General features: G+C 42.4%; 1 protein-coding gene across 1 annotated transcript; it reads right to left on the bottom strand.

The window, feature by feature from the left end:
* Nucleotides 1-545: 545 nt before the first annotated feature.
* On the bottom strand, nt 546-15,367 carry lonrf2 (LON peptidase N-terminal domain and ring finger 2). The gene is made up of 12 exons (XM_076747532.1): nt 13,576-15,367; nt 8,869-8,987; nt 8,393-8,515; nt 7,477-7,632; nt 6,681-6,906; nt 6,016-6,115; nt 5,656-5,770; nt 5,067-5,188; nt 4,610-4,796; nt 4,358-4,492; nt 3,820-3,969; nt 546-3,130 (listed from the first exon to the last, which is right to left on the bottom strand). Exons 1-12 carry the CDS (start codon nt 14,318-14,320, stop codon nt 2,972-2,974), a joined length of 2,337 nt encoding a protein of 778 aa, XP_076603647.1. The 5' UTR covers nt 14,321-15,367; the 3' UTR covers nt 546-2,971.
* Between the last annotated feature and the right edge of the window lie 12,300 nt (nt 15,368-27,667).

Here is a 27,667-nt window from a genome sequence, read left to right as displayed (position 1 = left end):
GGATACACGTTTGCTGTATGAAGTACTTTCAGCACTTAAGTGTGTTTTCCAGATAATACTTTCAAACTTTAAGTAACATTTTCATTGCAGTACTTTTGCTTGTATTATTAGTACAGGGTAGTATATTGGAACTAAATACTTTTCCACCACTGCATACTCCTGACTTCCTCTGGAGCTACATTTTAACAGTGTGCTGATCTGAATGTTCACACAAGCATGTCATGGCAGTCTATGAGGCTCACAGACCTGCCAGGGTGCTGTTGAGCAACTTACTAATACTGATGAGCAGCATGCTAAGCTTATCATTAAGTTGGTTTAAGAGACCTGTCTCTTGTAGGTGTCATTACAAGCCTCTGGATGTTACCTGCTTATAAATGTGAGCACGACAGTCAGATCAGTGCAGATAAGGATGTTGCTGCTGTATGGGAACATCTATGTACCTTTCAAAGGATAATAAATGAACAAAAGCTGCTATCGTGTTCTTCCTCTGCGATATGAAGCAGCCATAATACGAAACAGCCGTTGCAGAACAGGTAGAGACAGGACTCAATGCATTTTTCTTTATTTGCAATAAAAAATAGGTATAAGATCTCCCTTTACAAATATACCAGGGAAATGCAGCATGTTGTGAACCCCTCCCCCACACGGAGAGCAAGTAACTGCAGTGGAGTCACAAACATTTGGAAGGACAGAATCATACAGAGAAACAACACATTTACACGCACACCACAACGCAATTCCAGCCACGGCTGTCCTGTGGAAGCTGAAGCACGATGCTACTGAGACTGCTCTTCACTCTTTGGACTCGCTGCGGCCTTGTAAATACTTCATTTGATGACTTGTGATTGAAGCCATCAACACTTCCTTCACCGCTCAACCTTTAAGATACACTGTTGAATTTAATTGGACATAAAAACACAGTTCGGCTTACATTCTCATTTTTCTCACCATAACAAACCGAATCCTCCTAAAAACACCCGAAAATCTGATATTTGGAATATTTCAAAAACTCTGTTTACATGAGCTAACATCTTCTTCTTCACTTCATTTGTGGCAAGTTGCTACATGTCTTTTGACGTTTAACGTGGTACCACAGCCAGCTGCTGATTGGTGGAACAGCTTGAAGCAGTCAGCAAGAAGCTCTATGGGCTCACCTGCATGGCCCGTTCATAAAAACACCGCTCTACAGCACTACTAGTGGTCAAAACATCCACACCTTTAATGGAATCATCATGTAAACTAGGATTATCATTGTGCAGCGTTTAACCAATGTTCTTTTAAGTATCCTGCAGAGTTTTTGACCACTAGCGGCACTATGGACACATAACACACGCCTGCTGACGGTGTCAAGCTTTCCCACAGATCAACAGGTGGTGATGCTAAGCGCCAAGAGACGAGGCATTGCTTCAGTGAAGGCAGGGAAGAGAGAGGAAACACCGCAAGTCTAAATCTGTTTGCAAATGTATGAGGAGAGGGAATCCTCCAACATGTCTGTTGTCCACGGGGCGACTGAAAGCACTGTAACTGCATTAGTGTGCATGTAAATGTACTGAGAGAAAGAAAGAGAGAGAGAGAGAGAGAGAGAGATAGAGAGAGAGAGAGAGAGAGAGAGAGAGAGAGAGAGAGAGAGAAGGTGAAACGTTCCTTAAATAAATCATTACAAAGGCCTCCGAGTTACATTGATATACACATAAATCACCCAACTTAAGATTTCACCGTACACATACAATTAAGGGCATAGCAGAGAGAGAAACAAACAAACAAATAAAAAAAAAACACAATCAACCCCTATAACTAAGTCTGTATTTGAAGTCCCAGAGATATGCTACAACAGGACATGAAGTTCCAGATCAGCTGTATCTGGAGGACGCTTTTGTTTCTGCATTTTCCTAAATGCAACTAGAACTCGCGTGACAGCCCGACTCTGACAGAACATTTCAACCTCACTTCAAAACAAGTGGAGCGCGTCGTTGTGGAGTTGCACTTGTTCTCACACACTGTCGCCTGTAGGTTTTAGTGTTAGCGTGGACATAATCACGATCCTATCTCCACGCAGTGACTCATGGCACCTGACGCTTCCTGTCAGACAGTTTGAGGTACACGCCCACCAGCAGGTGAGGCAGCAGACAGAACGCTTCAGGTTTTTACACGTGAATTTTGGCTCAGTCACTAAGATTCAGAGTGATGCAGCTGTTGTGCGTGCACATACAGGGATCTGACCTCCTGTGCATGTGGCCGAGCGGATTCTGTAAATGTAGTGAAGAGGGGAAAAACAGAAAAACATCCACATACTACAGCCGGACCAGTACATTCACTTTTGTGTGTTGCCGACGCATCAGTGTTTTTGTTTTTGCTTCATATTTCAGAAAGTGAGCTTTTGTTTTGACTGTACCTGCAGACAGTGTGGATGTGGGGGGGCCACATGGCTCTGCAACAGGCCGACTTCTGTTTCAGCCGACGTGAAATACTGCTTACTAGATGGTTGCTCTTGAACCTTTTCACTTGCTGCTTTTGTGATAACAGGTTGTTCGTGACAGGCAAATTACCCAGAAGACACCAAACAGAAGTGAAACAGCTAGGCCTGGCCGCTTTTACCTCTGCATCAACAGAGACAAAGAGGAGAGAGGTTCGAGATGTGTTCCAGCTTAATTCATCCGAGATGTGGGTGGAGCGGAGAGGATGAGCTGACAGATGGATGAGACACTAGAATGGTCGTGAGCAGCACCCCGGCTCGCCTGGCGCTCTCAACACAGCTGAGGTGTGCGCTGAAAAGCTGCATGACGCGGGAATGAGTTCATGAGCGTCTGAAAGACTCAACTGATGTCAGAGTGGGTACATAAACCAAGGCTGAAACACATAAATGAGTCAATGAATCAGTCCGTGAGCAACCACGTGAACACATGAATGAATGAACCGCTGAAGTGCATAGAAGCCCAAATGGTTCTGGTCTGTCCCCCGAGCGGCTGGGAAATCACCGCGGCCTCTTGCGCGTGACGAAAATGAGGACTCTGCGGATGGCGATGAGGCGGTCCTTGAGGGAGGTCATGGCCAGGATGGTGAGCTGGGCTCGATTCTCCAACGGAAGGACAGCGAGCAGCCACCAGCACCAGGCCGGACCACTTGGACTGGCCTGCAGGAGAGACAAGACATATATCGGACAGTTATTCTCCGCGAGTTAGAGGACTTTCACTGCTCACAGGGCTTCAGAAACTGTGCGTCCTTTAAGAGTCCTGTATGTCACAACTAAATCAGTGTCACCAGCAGGATCAACATGTGCCTGTTTACCACCTTCCATTGTCTCAGTATGTCAATAATTGGGCTGTATTTGCTGCATTTACCACCTAAAGCTAGTACTCTCTCAGCGTGAGCAGAAAATAGCACAGCAGAAAACAATGGAGCAGCTGAGAGGGTTTCAGTGGAGACAAGGAGAGTGGAGGAGACAGCTATTGCCAGAAGGCTCCTCTAGCAGTACGTGAGGACACAAGCAGGACACAGAATGTATGGTGAAGCATGTGGTGTTTCTATTCATACTTTCCTGTTTAGCATGGCCTTATTATCTAAAAATCCTGTTGAATCTGTGTTGTGAGGTGTCTCACTTCAAACAGGAAGCATCAGTTATACTGTTGCATTAACTGAACTCTTTCCTTCCTTCAGTCTCTTATGTAACATAATCTTAGCAGTTAAAGGGTGCAATCAGTGCTGTTTCAAGCAGTTTCAGAAGGCTAACAGTAAGCCGGCATCTTGTCTCATCATGTATTTATCATTAAATCTACAGTAACTGTGGTAAAGTGTCACTATGCTGCTCAGGTGTCTGCAGACCTGCGGGTCGGGGTCTTTGCTGGGAAGGTGTCCGAAGTGGCTGAGGATCTGGCTCTTCATGTTGTCTTTGAGGGAGGTGAACCAGCTGTTGGCCTGCTCATACACAGAGTCGTGCAGCTTCAGAAGCTCCACCAGCTCCTCTGCCTCCACCTGATTGGACAGACAAATGCTTGCTTTTTAAAACACCATTGACCAGAGGAAAGACAGCAGGGGCTGCATAATTTTCACATACAAAACCTTCCCTCCACCTGACTGAGAATAACTTAAGCACATATTCATTAACATCAGCAAACCTATGTTTATTGGTGCAGAGAGGGGAAAGTTTCCCCCTCTGGAAAGACTGAATTTGCTAGCGGCACAGAGAAAGGAACTCAGGATTGCTTTTTCCCCCACTGCTCAGCTGTCACAGAGGCACTTAGGGCAAAAAACCTGAGCTCTCCTTTGTGTAACATTTGCTCGACAGCAGCATGATGGAAAGTGCCTGAAATGACCAGCTCTAACAGGAGCACGCACACACACAGACTTCCTCTTAGCCCACCTTCTTGTCTTCCAGGTACTCTATCTTGGCAGTGTTGTAGCCGTCTCTTTGGCCATGGCTGAGGACCTTGAACCGAGACACACCGATGGTGTCGACCACTGAACGGCCGTCGGGAAAAAACTTTACATCTCGCACCTGAAAGACGAATGATCTTGAATTTACACTGACAGTCTGTTATTTGCCTTTACAACAGCAGAGTGAAGGAGAAAATGTGAGAGAGATCAAGAGAACCAGTTCTAGATACACACTCACCTGTAGCATGCAGCCATAGTCAGCAAAGCCCTTGAGTTCATCAGCTATGCACATGCCAAACTGCTTAGTGCCTGTCTCCATGGAGCGGCGGATCATGAGGCGGTAGCGCGGCTCAAACACGTGCAGTGGGCAGGGGATGGTGGGGAAGGCCATGGTGCACACAAAGATGGGCACTTCCTGGTTCAGGCTGCAAGAGGCACAGTGAAGAGTTCATTGAGACTTGGGGGGTCTGTGTGTATGTGGAAGTTTTGAAATTGAACAACCTTTTAATGCTTCATTCAATCTGGAAAGAGCAAATCAAACTTGAAGTAGGCAGAGTTCATTGTCAAATGAATGCAGTCATATTGAAAAGTCCAGTGTGTCATCGCAGGTTGTACGTAAAAGGTTCTGCTGTTTTGCTACCAATAAAAACATCTAAACATATTCAGTACATTCAGGTGTTTAGTAAACAACTGACTTGGATAACTCCTTCATCTCCTCTTCATGGATTTTCTTCCTTTCTGCCAGCTCGTCTCCTAGGTAACGCTGCAGCACTTCCTCCATCAGGAGAGTCTTGTTGTAGCCCCTGGTGGCCAGATACTGCAAGAACAACACAATACACCATAAGTATGCTAGTTATTACACATCTGTGCTACAAAAAAACAACTGTTTTCATTCTCATTTAATCTGTCAAGATTTTTATGATTCATCTATTCTTCTCTTGACCGACAAAATGTCACAAAATAGAGATACAGTCCGACAGAAAATGTTTTGTGTAACCGACAGTGCAAAACCTCAAGATATTGCATTAACATCTGGTCTCTTACTGCACACACACACACACACACACACACACACACACACACACACACACACACACACACACACACACACTCTCTGGCTTGCTCCACCTCTTTCTGTTTCTCTCTCTCTGTGTATCCGCTGTGTGGACTCATTAGCAGTATGTTTTATAAAGTCACCCCAAGTCGCCTCTCTTCATTAAAAGAGCATGGCCTAGACCTGCTCTATATGGGAAATGCCATGAGACAAATTGGACTGAATTATACCTCCGACAGATTCTCCTTGCACAGAGGGCAGTTGGGGTTGTGGTCCAGGCAGCGCTCCAGACATTTGAGGCAGAAGGTGTGACCGCAGGGAGTGGCCACCGGCTCATAGAACAATCTGGAAACAAACAACAAAAAGCACACAAATTCTAACACGCTGCACCCGCCAACACTGGCTGTTAGCCACTTACACCAGGGCTGAAGGCATCACATGCAGACATTTGTCTTGATAACAAGGTTGCGTTCAGATATAAAGACATTTAAGTTATTTTACACTTTGGGTCAAACTGTGAATACCATGTATTCAGGCAGTTTGTATGTGTGTGTGTATGTGTGCGCGAATGTTGGACTGTGCACAGTCACCTCATGCAGAGTGAACACTCCATGTCTCCACTGTCCAACAGATCAGCAGGAACCACCCTCCCTCCACACACTGTGGCCGTCTGAAAGCTGCATGGCTCGTCTGTGCAAAACATGACAACATCAGGATACACATTTCAACAACTGAGATCCCACCATACTGCCATTAAGAAGACCTGTCATTACACTGGGTTTGCTTAATTACACTGAACCAACCAACACTGGCATAATGCTGTACCAGTGTGTGATCTTAGAATCTGAATCTGGAAGTAAAATAAGCGTGACGACAGGATCAGACAGGAGGAAGAAGTGGCACAAAGCACTGCGACGTGTCAGTTCTTGCGTGGGCAGCAGCCTGGCTTTGCATTTCTACTGTTTTCTACTGACAACCTCAAGAATTTATAATGTAAACCTTTTCAAGTGTTGGATAACTAGGGCATCACTTTTTCTGCTACAATGAAGTTAAAAGGACCATCAGCTTTAATGATGATCTGCAGGAAGGGGATTCTCCCTCTGTAAGTGTGTGTGTGAGAGTGTGTGTGTCTGGTCGTCTCTCTTGCGCTCTGTTTAGACACAACTGACAAACATGTGGAATAAACACATGATCACAATAGTAACAGCCCACCATCCCCGCCTTGAACAGGCTGTGAGGCTTCAGATTCTCTCACCAAGTCTGTGCAGTTTGGAGGGAGGGTTGAAGATTGCTGAGGGTCCATCTCCACTGTGTTTCCTCTTGAGACCACCAGGGGGTGCTGGCAGGGCAGCCAGAGCGCCAGCCAGGCTCTTGGTGCTGTCCTCCCCTGCAGCAGAGTCCGATTTACCAGGACACGGAGCAGACAGTCTGCAGGATGAGTCGTCCACTGGAGTGCTTTTAGTCACACTGACCTCAGAGTCCTGGACACACAGACAGACAGACAGACAGACAGACAGACAGACAGACAGACAGACAGACAGATTAGTGAGCTGGACGATTATGAAAGGATGATCACTTTGACAGCAACACTCCAGCGCACCTTTATAGCAGCTACTACGCTGGCCAGTTGAAAAATAAAACTGCAAATCAACCATTATCTGTAGAGACCCAGTGAGTGTCCCTGTGTCAAGGTACAATAATCGATGTCCCTGACAGGAACCTGCTGACATAAACCTCCCTCAAAGGAAATCAGTGGAAGGAAGACAAAGTCTTTTCAGATCCCTGGGACTAAAGGACTAAGAATAACACTCAGGAAGATGAGCTCAGATAAATGCAGCACGCTCAATTTCACGATGACTGGTGTAACTGACCTCACTGACTTGCCAAAAATGTTTTGAGGAAAATAAAGCTAAATAAAATCAACACACAGTGTTGGAGATATAAGAAACTTATTGGAAAACATGCATCAGCGTAGGGGTAACTCATTTCGATAAAATCTATTATATCATAGATCTTCCCATCGGCCTGTGTGTTTGTCTGTGTGCAGTTACCTGTGAGGAGGAGCCAGGTTTCTGTGTGAGCGGCCTCAGGGACCTGAGCAAGGCAGGCGGTTTGATGAGGCGGGTGGTCAACCCCCCCTGTAGTGGGTGCAACGGTGTTGGCAGGTCCTCATTCTCAAACACAGAGGAGAACAGCTCGCTAAGGACCTGCAGGATGAATCAAAACAAGGCACTTGATTAAGGTTCACAATACACGAAGACAGATGAGGAGAATTAGGTGGAGACATTTGTCTTTCCCCTTGAGTTCTGCCTAAAATCAAGAGCTAACAATGGCAATCTAGTTTTTCTTTTAATGTCATTGATGAGTTTGGACTCATTCACTTTTCTACACGTCATTCTGTGCATTTTGCACTGAAATTCAGTAGAAAAACTATAATTACACAATAAAACGGCCAATAAAATGTCAGAAAATGAACATTAATCAGTGCTTCCCAAAGCCCAAGATGACATGAATCCAAAGATATTCAGTCTACTGTTACAGAGAAGTGAAGAAATGAGAAAACATCACCATTTATGAAGCAGGAATCAGAAAATTTTGACCATTTTTTTCATTAAAAAAGTGATGCAAACCAATTAATCAATTATGAAAATAGCTGGAAATTACTTTAATGGTTGACAATTAATCGATTAATCATTGCAGCTCTACACAGATAATAGCAAATTAGCAATGCTAACATTAGCAGCCATGGCAATCATCAAGCAATCACTTCTATAGCTCAAAAGGGCAAACGGTCGAAGTTACCTTGATTCTAAAAGAGTCACATTTGTCATTCGTCACAAGTGGACTTTCTGATATAACGAGTGGATTAGCTATGCTGTTTTAATCAGCTAGAGAGGAATAACAGAACACCTGGATGTATTTCATAGGGCTGTTCCTAATGACTAAATTCTAAAGAGCTTCTCTTACCTTCTGAGCCTCCAGTTTGACTTTGGTCCAGTCAGGCTTTAGCGCCACACACAAAAAGTATTCCTGCAAAGCCTCATCATTCCGGCCTGCTTTACTCAGCGCAGTGGCTTTCAGACAGTGAGCCTGAAATAAACAGACGAAAAAGTGTCACAGTGTGATCTAAGCAATGCAGCATTTTATTTGAAATCTGCAGTAAGTTTGACGCCATCATTTATCACATATATGACCAACAGACATGAAAGCCCTAAACAGACCTTTTTCATGTTTTCATTATATCACAGCTACTACATGAAAAACGGAAACATATATGAAAAGCTGGCGATACAATGCACCATAAAAGCTTTGCTTTTTCCACACTTCCTCCACTTTTGATTACTGGAAGTATATTCTGAACTGTCCTGTTTACTGTTGTCTGGCAGCAGGAAAACAGGACAAACTTCCTGGTACTCATAAACATAAAACGATCTTTGTCTCACCTTTGTCCAGAGAGGTTTTATATGACAGAGGTTGTTGGTGTCCTGCACTGCCTGACTGAAGTTCCCCATCTCCATGTGCAGCTCAGCCCGCTGACACAGCAGTCTGCCTGAAGAGGGCACTGTACACCACAGGGAAAAACAGACACACCCACAAACATGCACAAACACACGCCATGAGGTTAGTGGACAGGCCTCTGGGGGATGGACTGCTTTTTCTAGGTCTCACAGAAGTAGGGCAACAATGTAACATGTGACATGAGACCTATTTCACGCATGAGAATGCTATGTGGCTTACGTAGTTATTATAAGTTGTTTCAGAGGACAACAACCACCCTGTTTTTGTTATACAACAGTCACCTCATTGCCACATCTTCAAACTGGTGTTTGGCAAATGACACACCAAACTGTTATATGAACAAGCATTTTATGTACCCAATCTTAACTTATGGAAGCTTTTTCAATACTGACTACCATCTTTCTTTTCTTTCTTAAAAACCAAGAAGTTCCAGTCTGATGACAGTATTAGTTCAAGCAGGAACTTTAATTACATGGGATTAGTTCAAAGGCAAATATGGTTAATTTAGTGCTGGTGATTATATTGTTTTGGAGCTAAAATCTTCCTGTGATCCTGTGTTTGGAGAAGTATTGTAAACCCATCTGACAGATACCTAAAAAAATTAGATGAACACATGGAACTGCTATAAATAAATGAGTACACACAATTGTGGAATACTATTCCAAGATTGCACAAGGCTGCAAAAAAAACAGGAGGAAAGTTATGAGGACGTTTAGAAGCTGTGACTGTTATTCTTTTTTGAAGTATTAGTTCCAGTCTTGGTTTTCTTGTTTTGGAAAAGGCCAAACCCAGTACAGTTCGACAGTGTATCTCCGGTTTCCTTTCAGCTTGCTAAGTTGGTGACCCTTACTGATTTACCCACAAAAAATGTTATTGGCCTTTGCCTTTGGCACCTTGTGAGTGGAAACTGGATTCTGAAACCCTTTGGCAAGTTATTTGAGAAACCATTTTCCAAAGGCTGAATCGTTTCCCAAAAACCGAACAGAAGGCGAAGAGGCTGAGTGAGCTGAGACTCGGGCACCAACACTAACAGCAGGACCAACAGACAATATTTACATATTCTCAAAATACTGTGCTATAATCAAACTCCAAACAGCCTTTATGTGACACTGCACAAATAAACATTTGGAAACTTTTGCCGGGGGAAGAGGAGCAAAGTCTACACTTGAGTTTTCCTGCTTATTTTTATTAACATTATTTTATGAGCACTACATCAACATCAGCCAATGAAAAAGATCATCTGAACACTGAAAATCCAGCCTCCGTCCACCTCTCTAGACTCCCACAGCAGGACTTGGACTTCAAACAAAACAACTGTACAAAACAATAAATCTAATTAAGAGTAGGCGGCAAGGCCATAATCACAGCTAACACTGGTAAATAATTTGCCTGAGACAGATAACAAGGCTAATATGTTTGTCAGGTTGTGCTGGTATGTAATTAAGGATGGGAACCAAGAACCAGTTCCAGTTAAGAACCGGCTCCCATATATCAGGATCAAGTGGACTCGTATGACACTGAGCTTATCAGCTCCTTTTTAAAATGATGTCAACATGTTTTTCTGACAGTTACTCAGTGCAACACGTCATCAAACTTGGGCATGCACGCTGCTGGAAACAAGGAGTAATGGAGGAGAGGCAGAAATGGTCCAAAGCGTGGCTTCATTTCACACAGAAAGATGAAAACAGTGCTTGTAATATCTGCAACACGATCATTTCGAGGGTGGAAACAACAACTATATGAAGACACATCTGTCTATGCCACATGGGCTTAAATTGAAGGAAACCGAGCCACACGTCCAATACAAAGGGCAAATATCCTGTGTTGTCTTAACATCAGTGGCACACAGGCAAATTTTTTCTCTGTCCAAGAAAACCAAAATGAAAACAAATGCTGTACAAATAGTCTCTCATTTCATCCATTTTAGATAAGGACAGACAGACTGTTGCTACAGCTAGCTCTCAGGCTTCAGCCAGCTCGACTCAAAACAGGTCCTGGCCTACTTTTTTCCCCCACACAGAAAATTGATGGAATAAATACGGGAACTGATAATTCCCTTCGATTTACGTACTGCACCACAAAATAAGGGTACCAAAAAATGTACTTAGGCTGCCTGCCAATGTCTTGACATATACAGCATCCATTACAACTTCAATACCAACATAGCTTTTTTTTATATCATGGTCACAACTTAAGTGAACTTAACACACCAGTGTTTTTACTGGAGCTCAGAAACTCCAGTTTCATGTCCTATTGCCAGTTTGCCTGATAATTATTTTATTGCCTTTTTGCAAGCAGGTATAACCCCACAATTGCTGTAGCTCGATGAAAAAGAGCAGCAATCTTCCAGCAATAAAATGAGGACATCACTCTGTTTATTGTCACCAGGACATATTGGCATAGTAAATGTTTCAGCCAACTATCAGCTTCACTCAGACATGTTTTTAATGGAAAATCTATTTAAGTCATAAGGTCCATTGAAAATAATTCCTGAGTTAGATGTGAAAATATTCTGGCTCTACATGCTACCTCTGTGAAATAAGGGTTTACTTCAACTAAGCCTGAGATGGTGATACAGTGGAAAGATCCAAGGAGGTTTTTTGGTGAGTTTTACTTTCCTTCTGTCAACTTTGAATGAAGTGATAAAGTTTAATGATGATAAAATTACTGCTTTGGCAATAGAGTGGGCGTTTCTGGTTATGCAAAAAGGATCTTACTCTTAAACAAAAAGGTCTGTCTCTGCAGGAGTCCTTTCTATAATATCATCAGACATTTACAATAGCAATCTGAGCCTGTTAGTGGCACAAACAAACACTTTGAATGGATGTACACTGATGGTGAAACGAACTACAAGAAAACAATGGAGGCTTACGAGCTCAGACCTGATATAAAACAGTGGTTATGAGAGGGAAATATATTCTTGGGCTAAATATTTCATAGGTAGGTGGGCATTTTTCCGTTCTGTCCCTGGAGTCTCAGCGGCACCTTGAAGGTACACAGGATGAGAGGGCTGATCTGTTGATCTTCTGACTCACGGAAACAAGAACAAGCTTGGTTGGGATTATAATTCACTGGAACGTGATTGTTTAACTGCACTAGGTCAATTATGGTGGAAAGGGGAATGCAGTTCCTCGAGCTGGACGTGCTTTAACAGAGAAGGTGGATGACCTACATCCTCCTAAAACCTTCTAATCAAAGACACACACGCAAGATTTTAGGTAAAAAGAGTGAAATAATATGTGGGAAACCTAGAAAGACCAGTCACAAGAGATGAAACCAGTTGTGTTTTCCATCATGTTTTTTCCATTTTGCTCTGCACATAAACACAGAACATCATCGTCAACATCGTCATTATATTACATTGTGCAAATACAGTGCATAAGATATGCAACACTGACAACCACCAAGAGGAAAAATATTTCCCTACAAGGCACAGGTTGGATAACAGCTGACATCATGAGCCCATTACGCTCATCCTGCATCCGGGATACCAGAAGGCCTCCTGCTGCATTTGTTGGGAAAACACTGACTGGCAGTGGCAAAGCTGTGAAGGCACTCTGTCCTCCTGTCACCCAGAGGCCTTCACAAAACAGAAGGCATGAATCAATATTGATCTAGGGAGATAATTATTGTAAAAATTTGCCATTTGAAGGCTCAAAACAATAAAAACAGACCACAGTATATGCATTTTGATTGACATTTTCTTCTCCAGTCAACCTCTTAAACCAACATGAGTGTGAACACTGTGCCAGTGCCATGTTTCACCCATTGAGCTATTCGAGGACCACAGGAAATGGATTTTTAATGTGACTCTAATATGTAGGCCAGAGGTGGAAAGAGGTTGGTTCAACTTTCTGTGAGGATTCAAACTGTGCAACATGAGACTTGCCATTGCCCACAATTAATGAAACACCCTGGCGCTCTTTACGTAATGTGCCAACAGAAGAGAACATTGTGTATTCTGGCTAAGCAGGTTCAGGAAAACAGCTGCTTAAAGTGACAATAATCTCAAAGATGAAGCACATGAAAGAATCACTTTAAGCGTAAAGGAAACTGATGTTGAACTAATGTAGTATAGCAACAGTTCCAATTTATCGCCCTCATTTTTTCACCAAATGTTATTCAACACACCAAAAACTGCCTGCTTATGAAACACCACCAGCAAGGGGAGGGGCTAAGGCTTAAGTCCAACTCAGTGTGTCACAACTAAGGAATGTATTCATGCTGTATGTAAGTACTGTGCAAATAAATACAACATTCAGGATATATAGCAAATTGAGTTCTAATGTCCACAGAGCTGCGCATGCATCCCTCCCCTATCATGTTAGCTTCTCTATGAAAAGTGCTGAATAGAAGACATGGTGTGAATGTGTCACTGGAAAGCATAAGATCAGTACTGCATGTGTGCTGCTTAAGTAATGAGGCAGAGTGCATCATGTAACGTCTGACCTCGGTGCAGTCTAGATAGCTAGGAGTGGCGCCACTTATTGGTGACACCGGGTAGTTAGACTGGAAAAAGTAGGTCACCTGTGCAAAACGCTGTAGTTCTGACAAACAGAGTGTCACATTTAACACAAAAAGGTGTACATTAAATACATTTCGTTGTATACATGAAGGCTGTGCTCTCTTACCTAGATCCACTGCTGCATTGTACTTCTCCAAGGCATCAGAGAGGCTCTGGTTTTTCCACAACACCTCTCCTTCCATCCAGAATTTCCTAGCTTTACTCTCAGTTGCAAACAGTTTATCCAGCAGGCCGCTGAGGACAACATTTAGTCTCCGGCCATTTGGCAATCCATCCTTTTTGTTCAACTTTTGTCTGCAGTGTATGCAGTCTTTGACAGAGTCGTCCTCCAAGCAGCGTTTGCAAAAAGTGTGTCCGCACTCCACGGTGGTCGGCTCATGGAGCAGACACCTGCAGAGGCCACAGGAAAACAGGTCCAGTGCTTCATCCTCTCCACACTCCCCGTCGCTTTCAATCCCATCTTCCCCGCTGCTGCTTTTACCATGCCCGTTTAGCGTCCCAGAGATGCCCAGCTCTTTCTCACGGAGAGTCCGGGCGATGGTCTCCACCAGGAGGGGAAGCTCCTCAGGGCGCAGTTTGCCCAGGCTGGCCGCTGTGCAGTACGAGTCCAGCGCCTCGGATATCCGTCCGGCGCGGGCCAACGAGTCGGCCTTCCTCAGACACAAGCCCCTGTCCGGCTGTTGGAGGTCTGCGAGCTGGGAGCTGTAGATCTCCACGGCCAGGTCAAAGTCCCCAGCCCGGCTGGCCTCCTCCGCCACCTCCAGCATTTCGGGGCAGATGCCCGCAGCCCCAGGGTTGGAGAGCGGGTGAACGAACACCTCGCTCTGGTGAGACCTTACTCCTGTCTCCATCTTCTTCTTCCAAAAGGGAAAATCAGATACTTAACTCAGACAGCGAAGGGTTCACTGATAGTCTGGCAAAAGCAGACCTAACTCCCCACGCTGTTCAGAAATCATATTCCACGATAAGCTATCATTGAAGGTCTTACTGTCGAACCAAACCTCTGATTTTGCCAGTCTCTCAAAGTTGGCCATTGGAAATAGGTTAGGACTCATTCCGAGTCATACCTCAACTCCAACAAAATAAGACGTTTGAGTAACATTGCTGGTCAGTGTCAAAGTCCCACAAACAGTCAACTGTGGCCTCTCCACCAACAGAGCCACCGAGCGACGTGGTTTCCCTGTAAACACCGACTGTGGCGACTTGGGGATCGGTGCTACTTACGAAACGTTCCGCTTGTCGAACGTCTCTTGCCCCCTTTACAACAAGGAGACGGTTTGATGTCGTCTCTCGGCTACAAATTGGAAACTTTCCAGATAATGTCGCTTTTAAGAGAACACAAAAATGATTCTAAATCACCTTTGCGTTTAATCGAGAGCCGGTGGGTGAAGTCCTCCGTGCTTAGCAAGTAAGGAGCTTAATTTCCATTTCGCCTATCGTGCTAACTCACCGTTAAGATACTGTACAAACCCAACAAAGGCAAAGGTTAGCTTTGAAAATAGTTTACAGTAAGTGAAAGTCGAGGAGAAACGGAATATATCTTTGTCACAGACCCGCAATCTTGTCTTTGCTTCAGTGAACCGCAGCTGATCGGCCGTTGTTTTTATGTAAGAGACCCAGGGTGCACTTGGAGCCGCGAGCTAGCTAAGTTAACGTTACAACGGGTTAACTAATAGCTAACGCCGACTGTCCCCTAGTCGCTCGCCGAGGTCTTCAAACGAGCTCTTTCAATCCGTTGTTCAAACCCGTATACTTTTACAGATCCGGATGTCATGTCCTCGTCTTAAAAAACGACAAAACCACGATAAAAATAAAGCAGTCACTGGTGTACTCCATCTTGATCGCTAGCCAGCTAGCTTCCGCTGCTAGAGGTTGTTGCTTCCACGGATTTCATGTACACTTCACCGAAGCAAGCGCAGGGCGTCACGTGACGCACGAGACGGACGCTTATTGGCCGTTTATGTGGCTCCTTATATAACGCAATGGTATTGTATAACCCCTCAGACAGAAGTGGATGACTGATCTTCACTAAAACGAGCACATATCACAGTTAGTTATTGATCTGACGAGGTTACACACGTGATATCATAATAATATTCCTTCTTGGCGAAGTAAGAGGAACCATCGTATTCAGTTTGACTTGAATTATCTCTCTGTCCCTGGTTTACTCATAGTTCCGGCTGTGGGATTGATTCGTTTTATGTAATGCTTTATATAAGCAGCGTTTCACGTCTGGTTTTGGAGTTGTTGAATAAATGTCAAATACATATCATGATTCAGACTTATCACGTGGAGACAGAAAAACAAGCCTGGGTCGAAACTTTTAGAATCTGAACCCAAGTTTGTGGTGCCATTCAAATGGGATATGAAGCTGTGACCCAATTCAGATTTGTGGATATCCACAGGATCCAGCCCGCGAAGCTGGGTCACTTAGAGCAGCTGGAGGCTGGGCTCATCTTGCTTCCAGCAGTGGACTTATGACTAGCTGACATACTTTGATGTTTAGAATATAACACATAGCAGTTTTGTTCCTATTCTTATGTACGTCACACCTCAGAGTATAATTTGACCATGGGGAAAACCAAAGTAAATCATTTCATCCATGGCAAGAACCCAGAATGTTCACAACATTCTAATTTAGGAAAAGGGTGAAAATAGAACTGAGGTCTTCAGCCTGGTTTTGCCTGGGACCTCCAAACATCTAATTCCACTCTCCAAAATTAGGCAGTCCTGTTGCAAGACCTTTGCACAAGTTATCAGTGACTAAGATGTCACTATCTTAAATGCAGAATATTTTGCTTGATTTTTGAGTGATGGATGCTACAAGGCAAGGCATAATGTAACAGAGGGGATAATCACAGCTGGAAAGAAATTAGATTCATTGTGGACAGTGGTGAGACATCTCCAGAAACATCTTGCAAAGCAAAAAGCACTATCAAATCTATGGAAAACATAATTTTCTTCTAAAAGCTCATATTTTTGACGGTGTCCAAAGTGCAGGATGAATTCTTAGGAGGACTGCAAAATTCTGAAAATATTCAAGGTTGAAACTTTCCATGGGAATTAACAGGAAAAATTGAAATATAGAGGTCATTTGCAGAGGCTGTACCATGTCATATGCAGACAGAAACAAACCTTTTACCATACCATATCATCGAGTCTACTCATTTAACACTGAATTGAACTGAAGTTGAACAACAAAAATATCCTCCTCAAACAAAAGACTTCTCTCCAAAAAATTACTTTCCTCTCAGGCCCCCATATCCTCCCCATGGTCTTCCTCACTGTCAGACACCGATGCCTCACCTTCATTATCCAGACTTATTGAGCGTGGCTCTGTCTCAGTCTCAGTTTTTCAACCTGTGCTCTGGTCAGCCTGCTGTGCTCACAGGCGGCTGATGTTGGTGGTATCTGGAGGATGATGGAGGCAATAGGGGAAAGTGCTTCAGAGCCACAAAGTCCCCTCCACCAAGGGGCTGATGACATATGTTGGCATGGCTGCCATATTCCATCTCTTACCATTTTTATGTGGAAATTGTGCCAAATTTCCAAAATAGCAGAGCTTAACTCCAAGAAAGATTCTTCCCTTTTTTTTTTTTTTTTTTTTTTTTAGAAATTCACAGACCTTTTGCACACCTGCATGTCCTATTTAATGTCTTGTGAGTGCAAAATGGTGAATGAAGTGGATTCATGTCTAATTGCCAGAATTCTATTCAGAATAGTCACTTTACACGACAAGAACTGGTAGAAAGCACAGAACTGGAGCACAAATGGCAGGAAAAGTGGAGGTGATTTGGGATAAGTGCCATACCAGAGTTTATACTGAACATGAATATCTGTTCAATAGATTATCCAAGCTGAGTCCACTCCTCAAACTTCAAAACAACACTTGGGACAATATTGTCTCCAGGTAAGGAATGAAAGTCTGTTTAATTGATGGAAACACAACTCTGTGCGTGTGTGTATATCTTGTTAAGGTATCATGTGTCAAAATAACCTGCGCACGAGCACAGGTTTAGACAGTCCAGACATATGTAGGCCACCCACACACACACACACACACACACACACACACACACACACACACACACCTGCATGAATATGCAAGCACACAGCCGATGGAACAACAGTGCTTGACAGTGAGCGTTATGACACAGTCCATTTTTCATGCTAATATACCAGATTTACATAGCTGTCTACCATAGTTCATTACCTTATGAAAGAGGCTTGAGTGACCCACTTCTGAACATTTATTCTTGCTGTTTTCTTGGCACAGATGACACATTTGAAATAGAAATGCTGGAATGCTTCATGAAAGCCTGTCAGTAAAGTGTGTCAGCTCATGAGGTGACAATAATGAATCATTTTCCTCCTGCTGCACCGAAGATGAAATGACACCCACAGATTTGGACTTTAATTCGAAGCTTTTCAGTAAGAATTTAGAAGGATGTGACGGAAGAAGCTTTCTCAGTGTAAAAGATGTGGAGGTGGCAGTTACATCCACCGCAGCTGAACACCTCTGCACTGCTAAGAACAGACCAAGACAAAACAACCAGTTTGTTACCATCGTTTGTACAGAAAGGTTTTTATACTCCTCAGGTTAACTGATCTGTTCTGTGCCAAGCTGTGAGCCTGTGGTCTCAGAGCAAGACAGAATGGAATATAATCTGATAAACATTAATGTCCCACCGTTAATGTGCATGGTACAAAAGACTCCATATATATCTTTTTTTAATTTCAGACGTATAATTAGCGGGATTCAGTGCTATTGATACTAGGCAGTGCATTCCTGTGTAGAGGATCTGATTATTATTCAGATCATCTAATGTTTTTTTGTTGGTAATCTACAATTTTCTGTTCGAACAATTCTATTAAACATTAGGTCAGCAAATCAGACATGTGACATCATTTTTAAATTGAGTTAATATGGTCATTATATATTGCACGCATGTGTTTCCAGATTGAAAGATAGATGTAATGCTAATCTAATTCATTAAAATTTGGCTTTGGCCAAAACAAGATCAGTTTATGATTAAAAGCACATTTTAAAAAGAATCATCAGATAAATATTCATAATGTTGGATTATATCCACTAGGTGGTGACACTGGGTGACTGACAGAGGGTTTGAGCTGCATTCAGGTGTGAGTTCAGCATTTAGACTTCTGGAAAATGAAGTGTATTGAATACTTTGTGATGGCATATATATCATACAGATCATGTGAAGCTCACCTTCAGGTAGACTTTTTACAAATGAGAGGTGGCATACTTAAAGATAATATATGTATCACAGACATTCTTACCTTTTCTCACATAAAATTTAGCTACATGACATTTGGCTCTGGCAGGACACTCATTTCCGTTATATGACGATCCACATATGTGAAGGAAGATGCTTACCGACTCAGGCACTTTCTTTCAAATGTGTGTAGCTCCACAACAACTCGAACAACATTGTTTGTGCCGCAGTTCATAGTCAACAAGTTCCTCTGCTTCACACAGCTCAGAAGATGCTTTGTGAAATAGAAGGGGAAGAGCTGCTGTTTAGCAACCCTCTAAGTAAGATTTAAAAATACCAATTAAAACCTTATTGTTAAAATATAATTACCATCTGTTTGTTTTGTTGATGCTCTGTATCTTTTTTTTCCAGACACCCAAAATGAACACGTACATTAGGAGATAGGATTTCTTTTGCTTCTTCTCGTATATCCATTCTCCCTGGATAGCCCAATCAGCACGAACTAACATGTTAATGCTGATGTTTGATATGGCAGCCATCATATTTGACATGACATTTTTCATTCAGGGACTATTTCTTTTTTATTCAGATGTAGCGTGTTGAGCCTTGATCGGATGCCCACACAGAAGCGGCCAGCTTCTGAAATCACTGCGACCAACACCTCATGACTTAATCCCTGTGGTAATCCCGACAATCACCTGCCTCTGCTGGACTGTAATTCTTCAGGATTACCCCAACAGTCAGTGACTCATGAAGAACAGTCAGCATATCATTTATTAACACCCACTGACTGGTGAGGTACCGCCCATGTGAGCATGCCACAGTAGGAAAACAGGCCTGATGATCATCAGCACGATATGCACAGTCATCCCCATCAAGCTGTTTTCATTTCCTCACGTGGAATCTGATTGTCTCGGATTTGCAAGTATCAGTGATGATCATTTATGAACATGGCTTTATTCCAAGAATCCACAGGATGTGAAGTGTTCTAAAATAAAACTTTCATGGTGGTTAAAAAAAACCCCCCCCCCCCCCCCCCAGATATCTCTGTTTAAAGGTCAGGCAGAAGAAAACAAACCTTGCTGATTTTGTAAGGTTTTGTGGTTGGTGAAGCTGCAGAATGAATATTGGAGGTTAAACACCATTTTGTGTGCAACTTACATGCAACAGTTATGACCCTCTATAACCATGTCCATTCAACTACCATGTAAAAAGATAATGATCTGTCCTGTGGAGAGTATTGTTTCAGACAAGATGTCTTTTCAGGTCAGTTGGAGAATAATCGCTGGGACATGAAATTATTATGAACTACTGCTTCTTGGAGGGTTTGACATAGAATGGAGAGAGAGGGAGGAAGTCCAAAGTGTTATACAAGTTGGTAGGGTTGTCTTTATGTGATTATCCACACAGCAACACGTGAGAGCTTGCTCTGCTGTCCTGGCAGATGGTCAGATGGTCTGCAATCACTTCCAAGAACTGGGTGAGTCTCAATAGTTTCCTTAAGACTACTGTATCCCAGGGTTTTCAGTGCCTCTTTGTCCTCTGTGCTGTTGCCAGTGACACACAACACAGACATAGCACAGAGAGAGAAGAGACGCTTGACAGATTGATGAAAATCTGAGGCAATTTTCTTGATAAAGCAAAAATTCATACACAATGGAAATTCAAGAGGCATGAAAGATGTGAAACATAATGAAATATCATTATAGAGACATGCTACTGTAGAAAAAGAACTAAAAAGGGAACAAAACAGTTCACAGCTGAAAACATTAAGATTACAATAAAATATCACAAATGAGAAAAACAAAAGTACTTTCCACAAATCAACAACATATTAACAGTTATGGAAACTTACTGGAATGAATAAGAATACAAGAAAGTAAGAGATAGAAGATATATAGCACGTTGCTGTTCAACAAAAAAACAAATGAACAAGTAACAAGTAAGATGTCCTGCTTGTCTCCTCACAGTGTATCATGTCTTAATCGGTTTAATTGTACTGGTGCTTCAATTCTGCCATTAATATCAAATAACAGAAACGGTTGTATAACCGAAAACCTCCTATCATGCATGTCTGCCAAGTACACAGCGTCCCTCACCACCAGCACGTGGCTCCAATACCATTCAGTAAAAACACACACGCCCAGGCTGCAGACTGCAGTACACACACACATGCAGGCACGCATGCACACCTTGACTCTGGTCACTTTTGGGGACATTGAATAAACTTAGATTTATTTCCTGGAGATTTAGCCTAACCGTGATCATAACCACTGACCCAAAAATCTGCTGTTTTCCAATAGAAGACATAGCTTTTGTCCTCGATTGGACAAGCTGTCCCCAATTAACTGGCATTTTGTTCTCAAATTTGTCCCCGAGAGAAGCCTATGTCAGAAAACACACACACACACACACACACACCTACAGCACCACCTGTCCTCCAGCTACAGTGTGTAATTTTCAGCGTGTGTGGAGTCAGTGGGAGTGAATAATGAGAGCGGTCAGAGGCAACATGTGAACGCTCCTCCTGCTGGCTCTCACACATGCAGCAGGCAGGGGGGGGCGGAGGAGGGGATGCCATGGTTACCATGACGCCCTTGCCAGCTGCATTAACCCCCTACCTAATGCACGCGTGCACACACACGGAAGCACACACAAATATATGTGTCCTCTACAAAAGCCAAGATGATTAAAAAATAGATTTCCTCGTTCGGTTTTCTGTTTGTCAACATCCTTGGACAACTTGAACAATGACACTAAAATGCTGCAGTGTGCATTAATGATGTTTCTATTTCCTTTTGTTTACATGGAAATGTAATTGCATTCACTATAATGGTAGCACTTTTTAGCACAATTCATCTGACGGGTTATTTGTTTTTCAACGAAGAAATACTTCAGAGTGAGCAGTGAAAGACAACAGTAACACTACAATAATGTATTTATGGACCACCAGACTACCAGAGTAAAAACATGAACTAAACATGTCCTGAATAGCATCTATAATAGTTTCCAGTAATAGTTTGAGTAACTACTTTGTCTCTTGTGTATGTAAATTGTGTGTTTGTCTGTGGTTTGCTAAATGAATATTTATTTAAATAAGTAACTAATTCAACAAACTGAGTGATACTGTGGTGGATTCCTCAGTTCAGATGATTCATTGTAGAAAACATTAACCCTTCTAATGAATGCCAATAGTATGACAGTATCAATATGGTAAATTCACTTTTGTTTCATTTTAATGGAAGAGTTATAATGCATTATTTCACTGTTAGCAGTGACATTGTGCAGACTGCTGAGAGTGCCACAAGATGGCAGTCTGAATTCTGGAGAGGCCGTCTGGTTCAGACACTCGACTGCTAAGAGACAGGTCCAGTCAGGTTCATGTGGTTTGACAAATAAAACTTTCTTCTTTATTTAAACGGAAAAGAAAAAGCTGATGTTGCTACATTTATTTCTATTTGTCTTCACTCAGTTTTACTTCAGATATTTTCTCAGCTAAGTCTTGCATATACTGTATACAGAACGGGTTTATCTGGTTCCAACTTCTTTTTCAGTTTTCCTCCAGGGATTCAGATATTATTAGTATTTTCTTAGACAACATATGATATTATATATTACAATATTATTATTCGAATGGTTGAATCATCAATCAAAACATTGTAACATAAAAGTTCTTAATTCAATTTGTGTAAATCGTCTTGGTGCTGAGATCTGTTATCTTTGACCCGCACATGTGACTTTAATCATTTAAGATTCATCAGATTTAGCTGAAACAAATGAGACAGAGCGGATGGGAAATGAGCAAAGGCCCCTCTCTACTGAAATGGCAAGTTTGTATAATGTTTTAGAGATTTACAGTGAGTGAGATTTACATTTATCGCAGTTCATATTCAATCTCCTTCTGTGAGAACGTTGCTATCAGGAACACCAGTCACTCATTCAAGTAACTTGTACTCTGCTTTTCAAAGAAATGTCTATTTAAACTTGCTGAGGATAATAAATGTTTAATATGTTCCTGTTGTCTCGTATGGATCCGTAGTGAATAGTGTTATCAAGCTGCCAATAAGCTCTTGTGCCAATAAAATTCCTCTGACAAATTGACTCTTACCAGACTCACACTCGCAGCACTGCTGGGCCTGATTCTCGGAATGTGCTGTTACTAATAAGGTCATAAAGATAGACTTTGTTCTGTGCTGCCGTGACTCACTGCATGACTGTGTGCATCAGTACAACACTAACATATAAGAGATGCTCTGACGCTTCCAGTTGTCACTGCGTGGGCAGTAAAAAGCAGTTAAAGCTGCACAAGGCAATCAGGCACCACTGAACTTTTGGAATTTCAGCCTGCGTCTGAGGAGTGGCTCTGGTGTTGTGGTCAAGCCATGAAAACGACTACGATGAAACAATGTCAGTGCCTTTAATTAGCAACATACATCCACCCATCCGTATTTACATAGAACACCTCATTCGAAGGAAATTCAATGTGCTTTACATTAAAACTGATCCAAGACAAGACCCACCCAAAGACAATGGCAGTCATTGGCAAACGACCTATTCTGTCATGCCTAGGTATGAGGATATGTTGCCATAAACAGTTGAAATAGAAATACTCTGCTTATATATCACATCAATTCCAGGATCTATAAAGATGCAACTATCGTTATTTTCTAGAGTTTAACTACTGAACACAAGATGTCTCCTGTGTCACAGAACGGGCCACTTTGACTGCATGTCACTTAAAAGTTTCCACATCACTGTTGAAAGTTGCATATTGGACCAATATTGGCTTCCAAATTTTTAATGTCACAACATCCTGCTCATACATACACGTCTTAAACTGAGATTTAAGATGAGCTCAGAGAAACTTTCGTCTTTCGGTAGATGAATTTGAAAACAGCCTTCTGGTGTCGAACTTTGCGTATCATTCTGTACAGTGAGGGTGAAACATCCAAGAGAAGTCACAATAATCAGATACAGGTATATAATATCATATAACAGCTTCTAAACAGGTAGGAAAATAGATATATATAGTGTGATGTGTACAGGTGTTAACAGGTAGTAATACATATACTGATACGTAAAACAGGTTGTAAACAGTAAGTAACCAGATAAATAAGGTGAAGCCAGTGCTGTAGACCAGCAGGCAGTGTACAGTACCAGTAAGCATGGTATAAGTGTGGTATTAGTATAAGGTAGTTAAGTTGTAAAGTGATCCATGGGTCAATATGGTGCAGGTAAAGTGATACAGTGGTGGACTCAAGAGTTCGAAACTTCAGCAGTCCTCTGGCCTGCAGGATGAAGCTGGACCAGCTCCAGCTCTAAGCCGGTGCCATGGTCGGAGCTCTGACGCAAGAATTAACCTAATAAATGTTCAGTGAGGGGATAACCGATCCTGCTGGCCCTCTTTGTTGACTCTCAGGTCTCTGAGCTTGATGACGTGCTTGGGAGCACAATGATATTGAATGCTGAACTGTAGTCAGCGAACAGCATTCTCACATCTGTTCCTTGGCCCAGGTGAGGGAGGGCAGTGTGGAGGTGCAGGGCTGATGGAATTGTCTGTTGACTTATTTCGCCTGAACTTTCTGTAGGTGGGCTGCATGTTGGACGACTCAAAGATAATTTATCAGTTTCCACAATCTAGTCATGCAAATGAACATGATAAGTTCACACGAGAAAGGAAAACAAAAACATCCTCTTGGGCTTTAGGGGCTCATTAGAGGTCAGTGATTATTTGCATGACCACAGGTCACCTGTGTGGTAAACATGGGCTGGTTCAGAGCTAATAATCTACGCTTTTCTGATGAGGATGTTTTAGACTTCAGGCTCTATTATTTTTGCAGAGAATTGGACCAGCCGCTGGTAGAGGAGCGTTACCCTCATCTTTGTTGTGAACAGTGAATGGGACCCAGACCAGAGTGAGCCATTAACACGACTGTAGTTGAGTGAGACCAGACAGTCGAGTTTTCTGACTGACCTTTGCATCTTGACAGTGCAGGGTGGTGATACATCACAGCTAATGCTCCACCATGTCACCAATCAACACATCCCATTGATAGATGTCAGAGCTCAGACTCCCCACTCCTTCATTTCTGCTGGATGCCACAATGATAGCACCTCTGACTCATCTCAAAGTGAGCTCAATTAGGCCAGATGTGATACGTGGGGGTGATGTGAACTTTACAGCAGGTTGAACGTTTCAGGTTGGTCAGAAAACCCAGAGAAGAGTGAAGCCATCAACTTTTTGTTGGTGTTCAGAAGAGATGTGTTTCTATAAGAAGTTTGTTCTTGCACAGTTAAAGGCGTCTTAGCATTGGACTTCCATAATGTTGGAGGAATTTTAAGGGTCAGGTTGAAGTCGATGCTGCAGAGATGAGATATCCAGGATTTCAGGTCTTAATACAGGTCAAACTCAAAAAACCTTGGATCCTACACCTCCCATGATGCAAGACAAGGTTGAAACAGATGTGTGTGTTTTTATGTAAGTTTGCAACACTTACTCCATCTGCATGCTCTCAAATCCTTGCCAAGAGCTCAACATGAACAGATCTGCAGATGGACGTCACACTGAGGGTCTTTTCAGTATTATTTTGTGGATTATTCTCCATAGTTCTGTTTTGCTTTGACATCTGAGGTAAGAGTGCTTTACTGCAGCTGTGGGTAAGATGCTTCACCCAGTGTGTGTTTGTGTGTTGTTAATTTTCACTGTGTACTGAGGTTTATTGAAGGTACAAATCATGTAGACAGTTGAATGGTGATTTGCTGATTGCTTGCATCAAGCAAGTGTGCCAACTTCAGACAACAAACACCTTCCCTCGTGCCCTGAAAGAATGCTGTCCATTTCAGGGATGATGCTGCTGAAGTGTGTGTGAATCCAAATTAATGATGTGTAAATGTGTATCATTAGGGAAAATAATGACAAAATGAAGACACATGCAAATACAGCACACACACAACTTCTTTTCTTGTATTAATCATCCCAGATTCTTCTTCTTCTGCTATTTTTGGATCTCATCATAAAAGCTACAGCAGTTGGGTTCAACTACGTAGCACCAAAGCTGAATTTAGGTGCTAAATCAGGAACTAAAAGACCCTTTTGCATTTCTACCACATGTGAAGAACCATGATGGTTACACACCAAGAGTGGACAGGAAATGCTTCGTGGGGGGGGGTGCCACTCATGATGTCAACATATCTTTGTGACGTTTGGCTGTTGGAAAGACAATGCTCAGAGGTTGAGGTTTGTCAACTTTGTGTTTCTCATTTCAGCCCTTGCGTTCCAGCTCACGTATACAGTGAAACTATATGGACACATGGGAAATGATCAGACGCAGAAAATGTCTCATGTTATTTAGTTTTGTTTTCTTCTTTCATCCAGCTGCTGCACAGAAGCTGCAGTTTCCTCTCCTCTCTCGTTCTCGCCTCCCCCTCGGCAGTGGCGGGTGTTGCCCTCCTCTGACACACGTTGACTGAGCTACATTGGTCACTGTGCGTTAATGGAAAGCATCTGTCACCCGCCACATATTCGACTTGCTGTTGAACAAGCCACTCGGCTGTTAGACACTCCACAGTGACGATGATGTGAGGCACAGCAGCAAACAGTTTGAAGTCATGTCATTTCCTCAAACACACATTCTCACATACAGTCTCTTGGTAAAGGAGGGTGAGTCGTTTAATTTTGTTTTAATTAGGTACTGGCATAAAGGAAACAAAACATCTGATGCTCTGTTACACCAGAGAAAAGAAAGCTTTAGTAAGACAGGCCTTTGTGAACTGAACTGTAGCCCCAAACACAGCAGTGTTAAATTCATGCTCTTGCACCTTAGACTACAATACCGTGATGTGCTTCATAACCCTGGTGCAAAGAAACCAAGTGCATTTACTCAATTAATTCCATTTTATGCTTCTTTATGCTCCACTACATCTTCTTCTAGGTGTGCTTTTGCAGCAATCTAGAATTCATTTTAAGCACTCAGCAGTTGCAATGTCCATTTTTTGCCTGAAGCAACAACTTGCACACAGATATTAGCATCTGCAGACCATGCATGGGGTCTGTAATGTGCCTGTACTTAGTTTTTACTTTGTGTTTGTTTTCATTCATAGAATTTCCTTTTAATGTCATATTTTACAAGCTATAACTGGCAAATAGCTAAGATTTTTAAAAATTTTACTTTAAAATTTTGAATTTTATTGCTTACAACACAAGATCATAGCTCTGTGACACCTAGCATGTTACCCTACACATCAAATCAGAAGGCAGAAGAAAAGGCAAATTTGAAACTGGTACTAGCAGAGTGAACTCAGCAACTGTGCACTTTCTCCAGCGAAAACATTGCAGCCTAATTTGATCACAAATCATGGTCATTGAAAAGTGTTGAGCAATGCCCTTTGAAGTGTATGTGTTAATGTTCCCTGAGCAGCACTTGAGCTGCATCGACCATGTGAGATGTGACAGTCTGGGTCATTTTAAAGGTGAGGTCCGCTGGCAGGGCAAGCTGAGTTATGGGGTTAATAAGGGGAAGAACATTGATGTGCTTCAACCACAAAGTGATGTGGACTCGCTCTTTAATGCTGGAGCTTGATAAACACCTTGACAGTATCTTCCACCAACAAATGTACGTTATATCTTTTTCCCCTGACATTAGGATAAGGCTAGCGTTCTCCCATATTCTATTCACTGTCAACAAATCCCATTAAAAGTCCATCTCTCAATACTTTCAGACTTCCTTACCCTTTTAGTTAATTCCTTTTGAGCATGTAAATATTTAAGAATGGCTTACAGATATTTGGTTTCACTGTTCAGAAAAGCTGAGTCATTTTCTTCTGTAACTGGGCACTACAGTTTTATTGATGTTACTCGATTAAAAGTAAATTGTACATTTGTTGGGGACTTTTTGCAGTTTGGCATTAATACATATTTGGTGCTTTAGCGTGTGACAGTGTATGTAGGACTGAGTCAAATGT

The sequence above is a fragment of the Chaetodon auriga genome, chromosome 13, assembly GCF_051107435.1.
Source record: "Chaetodon auriga isolate fChaAug3 chromosome 13, fChaAug3.hap1, whole genome shotgun sequence".
NCBI classification, from domain to species: Eukaryota; Metazoa; Chordata; class Actinopteri; order Chaetodontiformes; family Chaetodontidae; genus Chaetodon; species Chaetodon auriga.
Note: the sequence above shows the minus strand (reverse complement) of the source record. Positions and strands in the feature narration are given on the sequence as shown.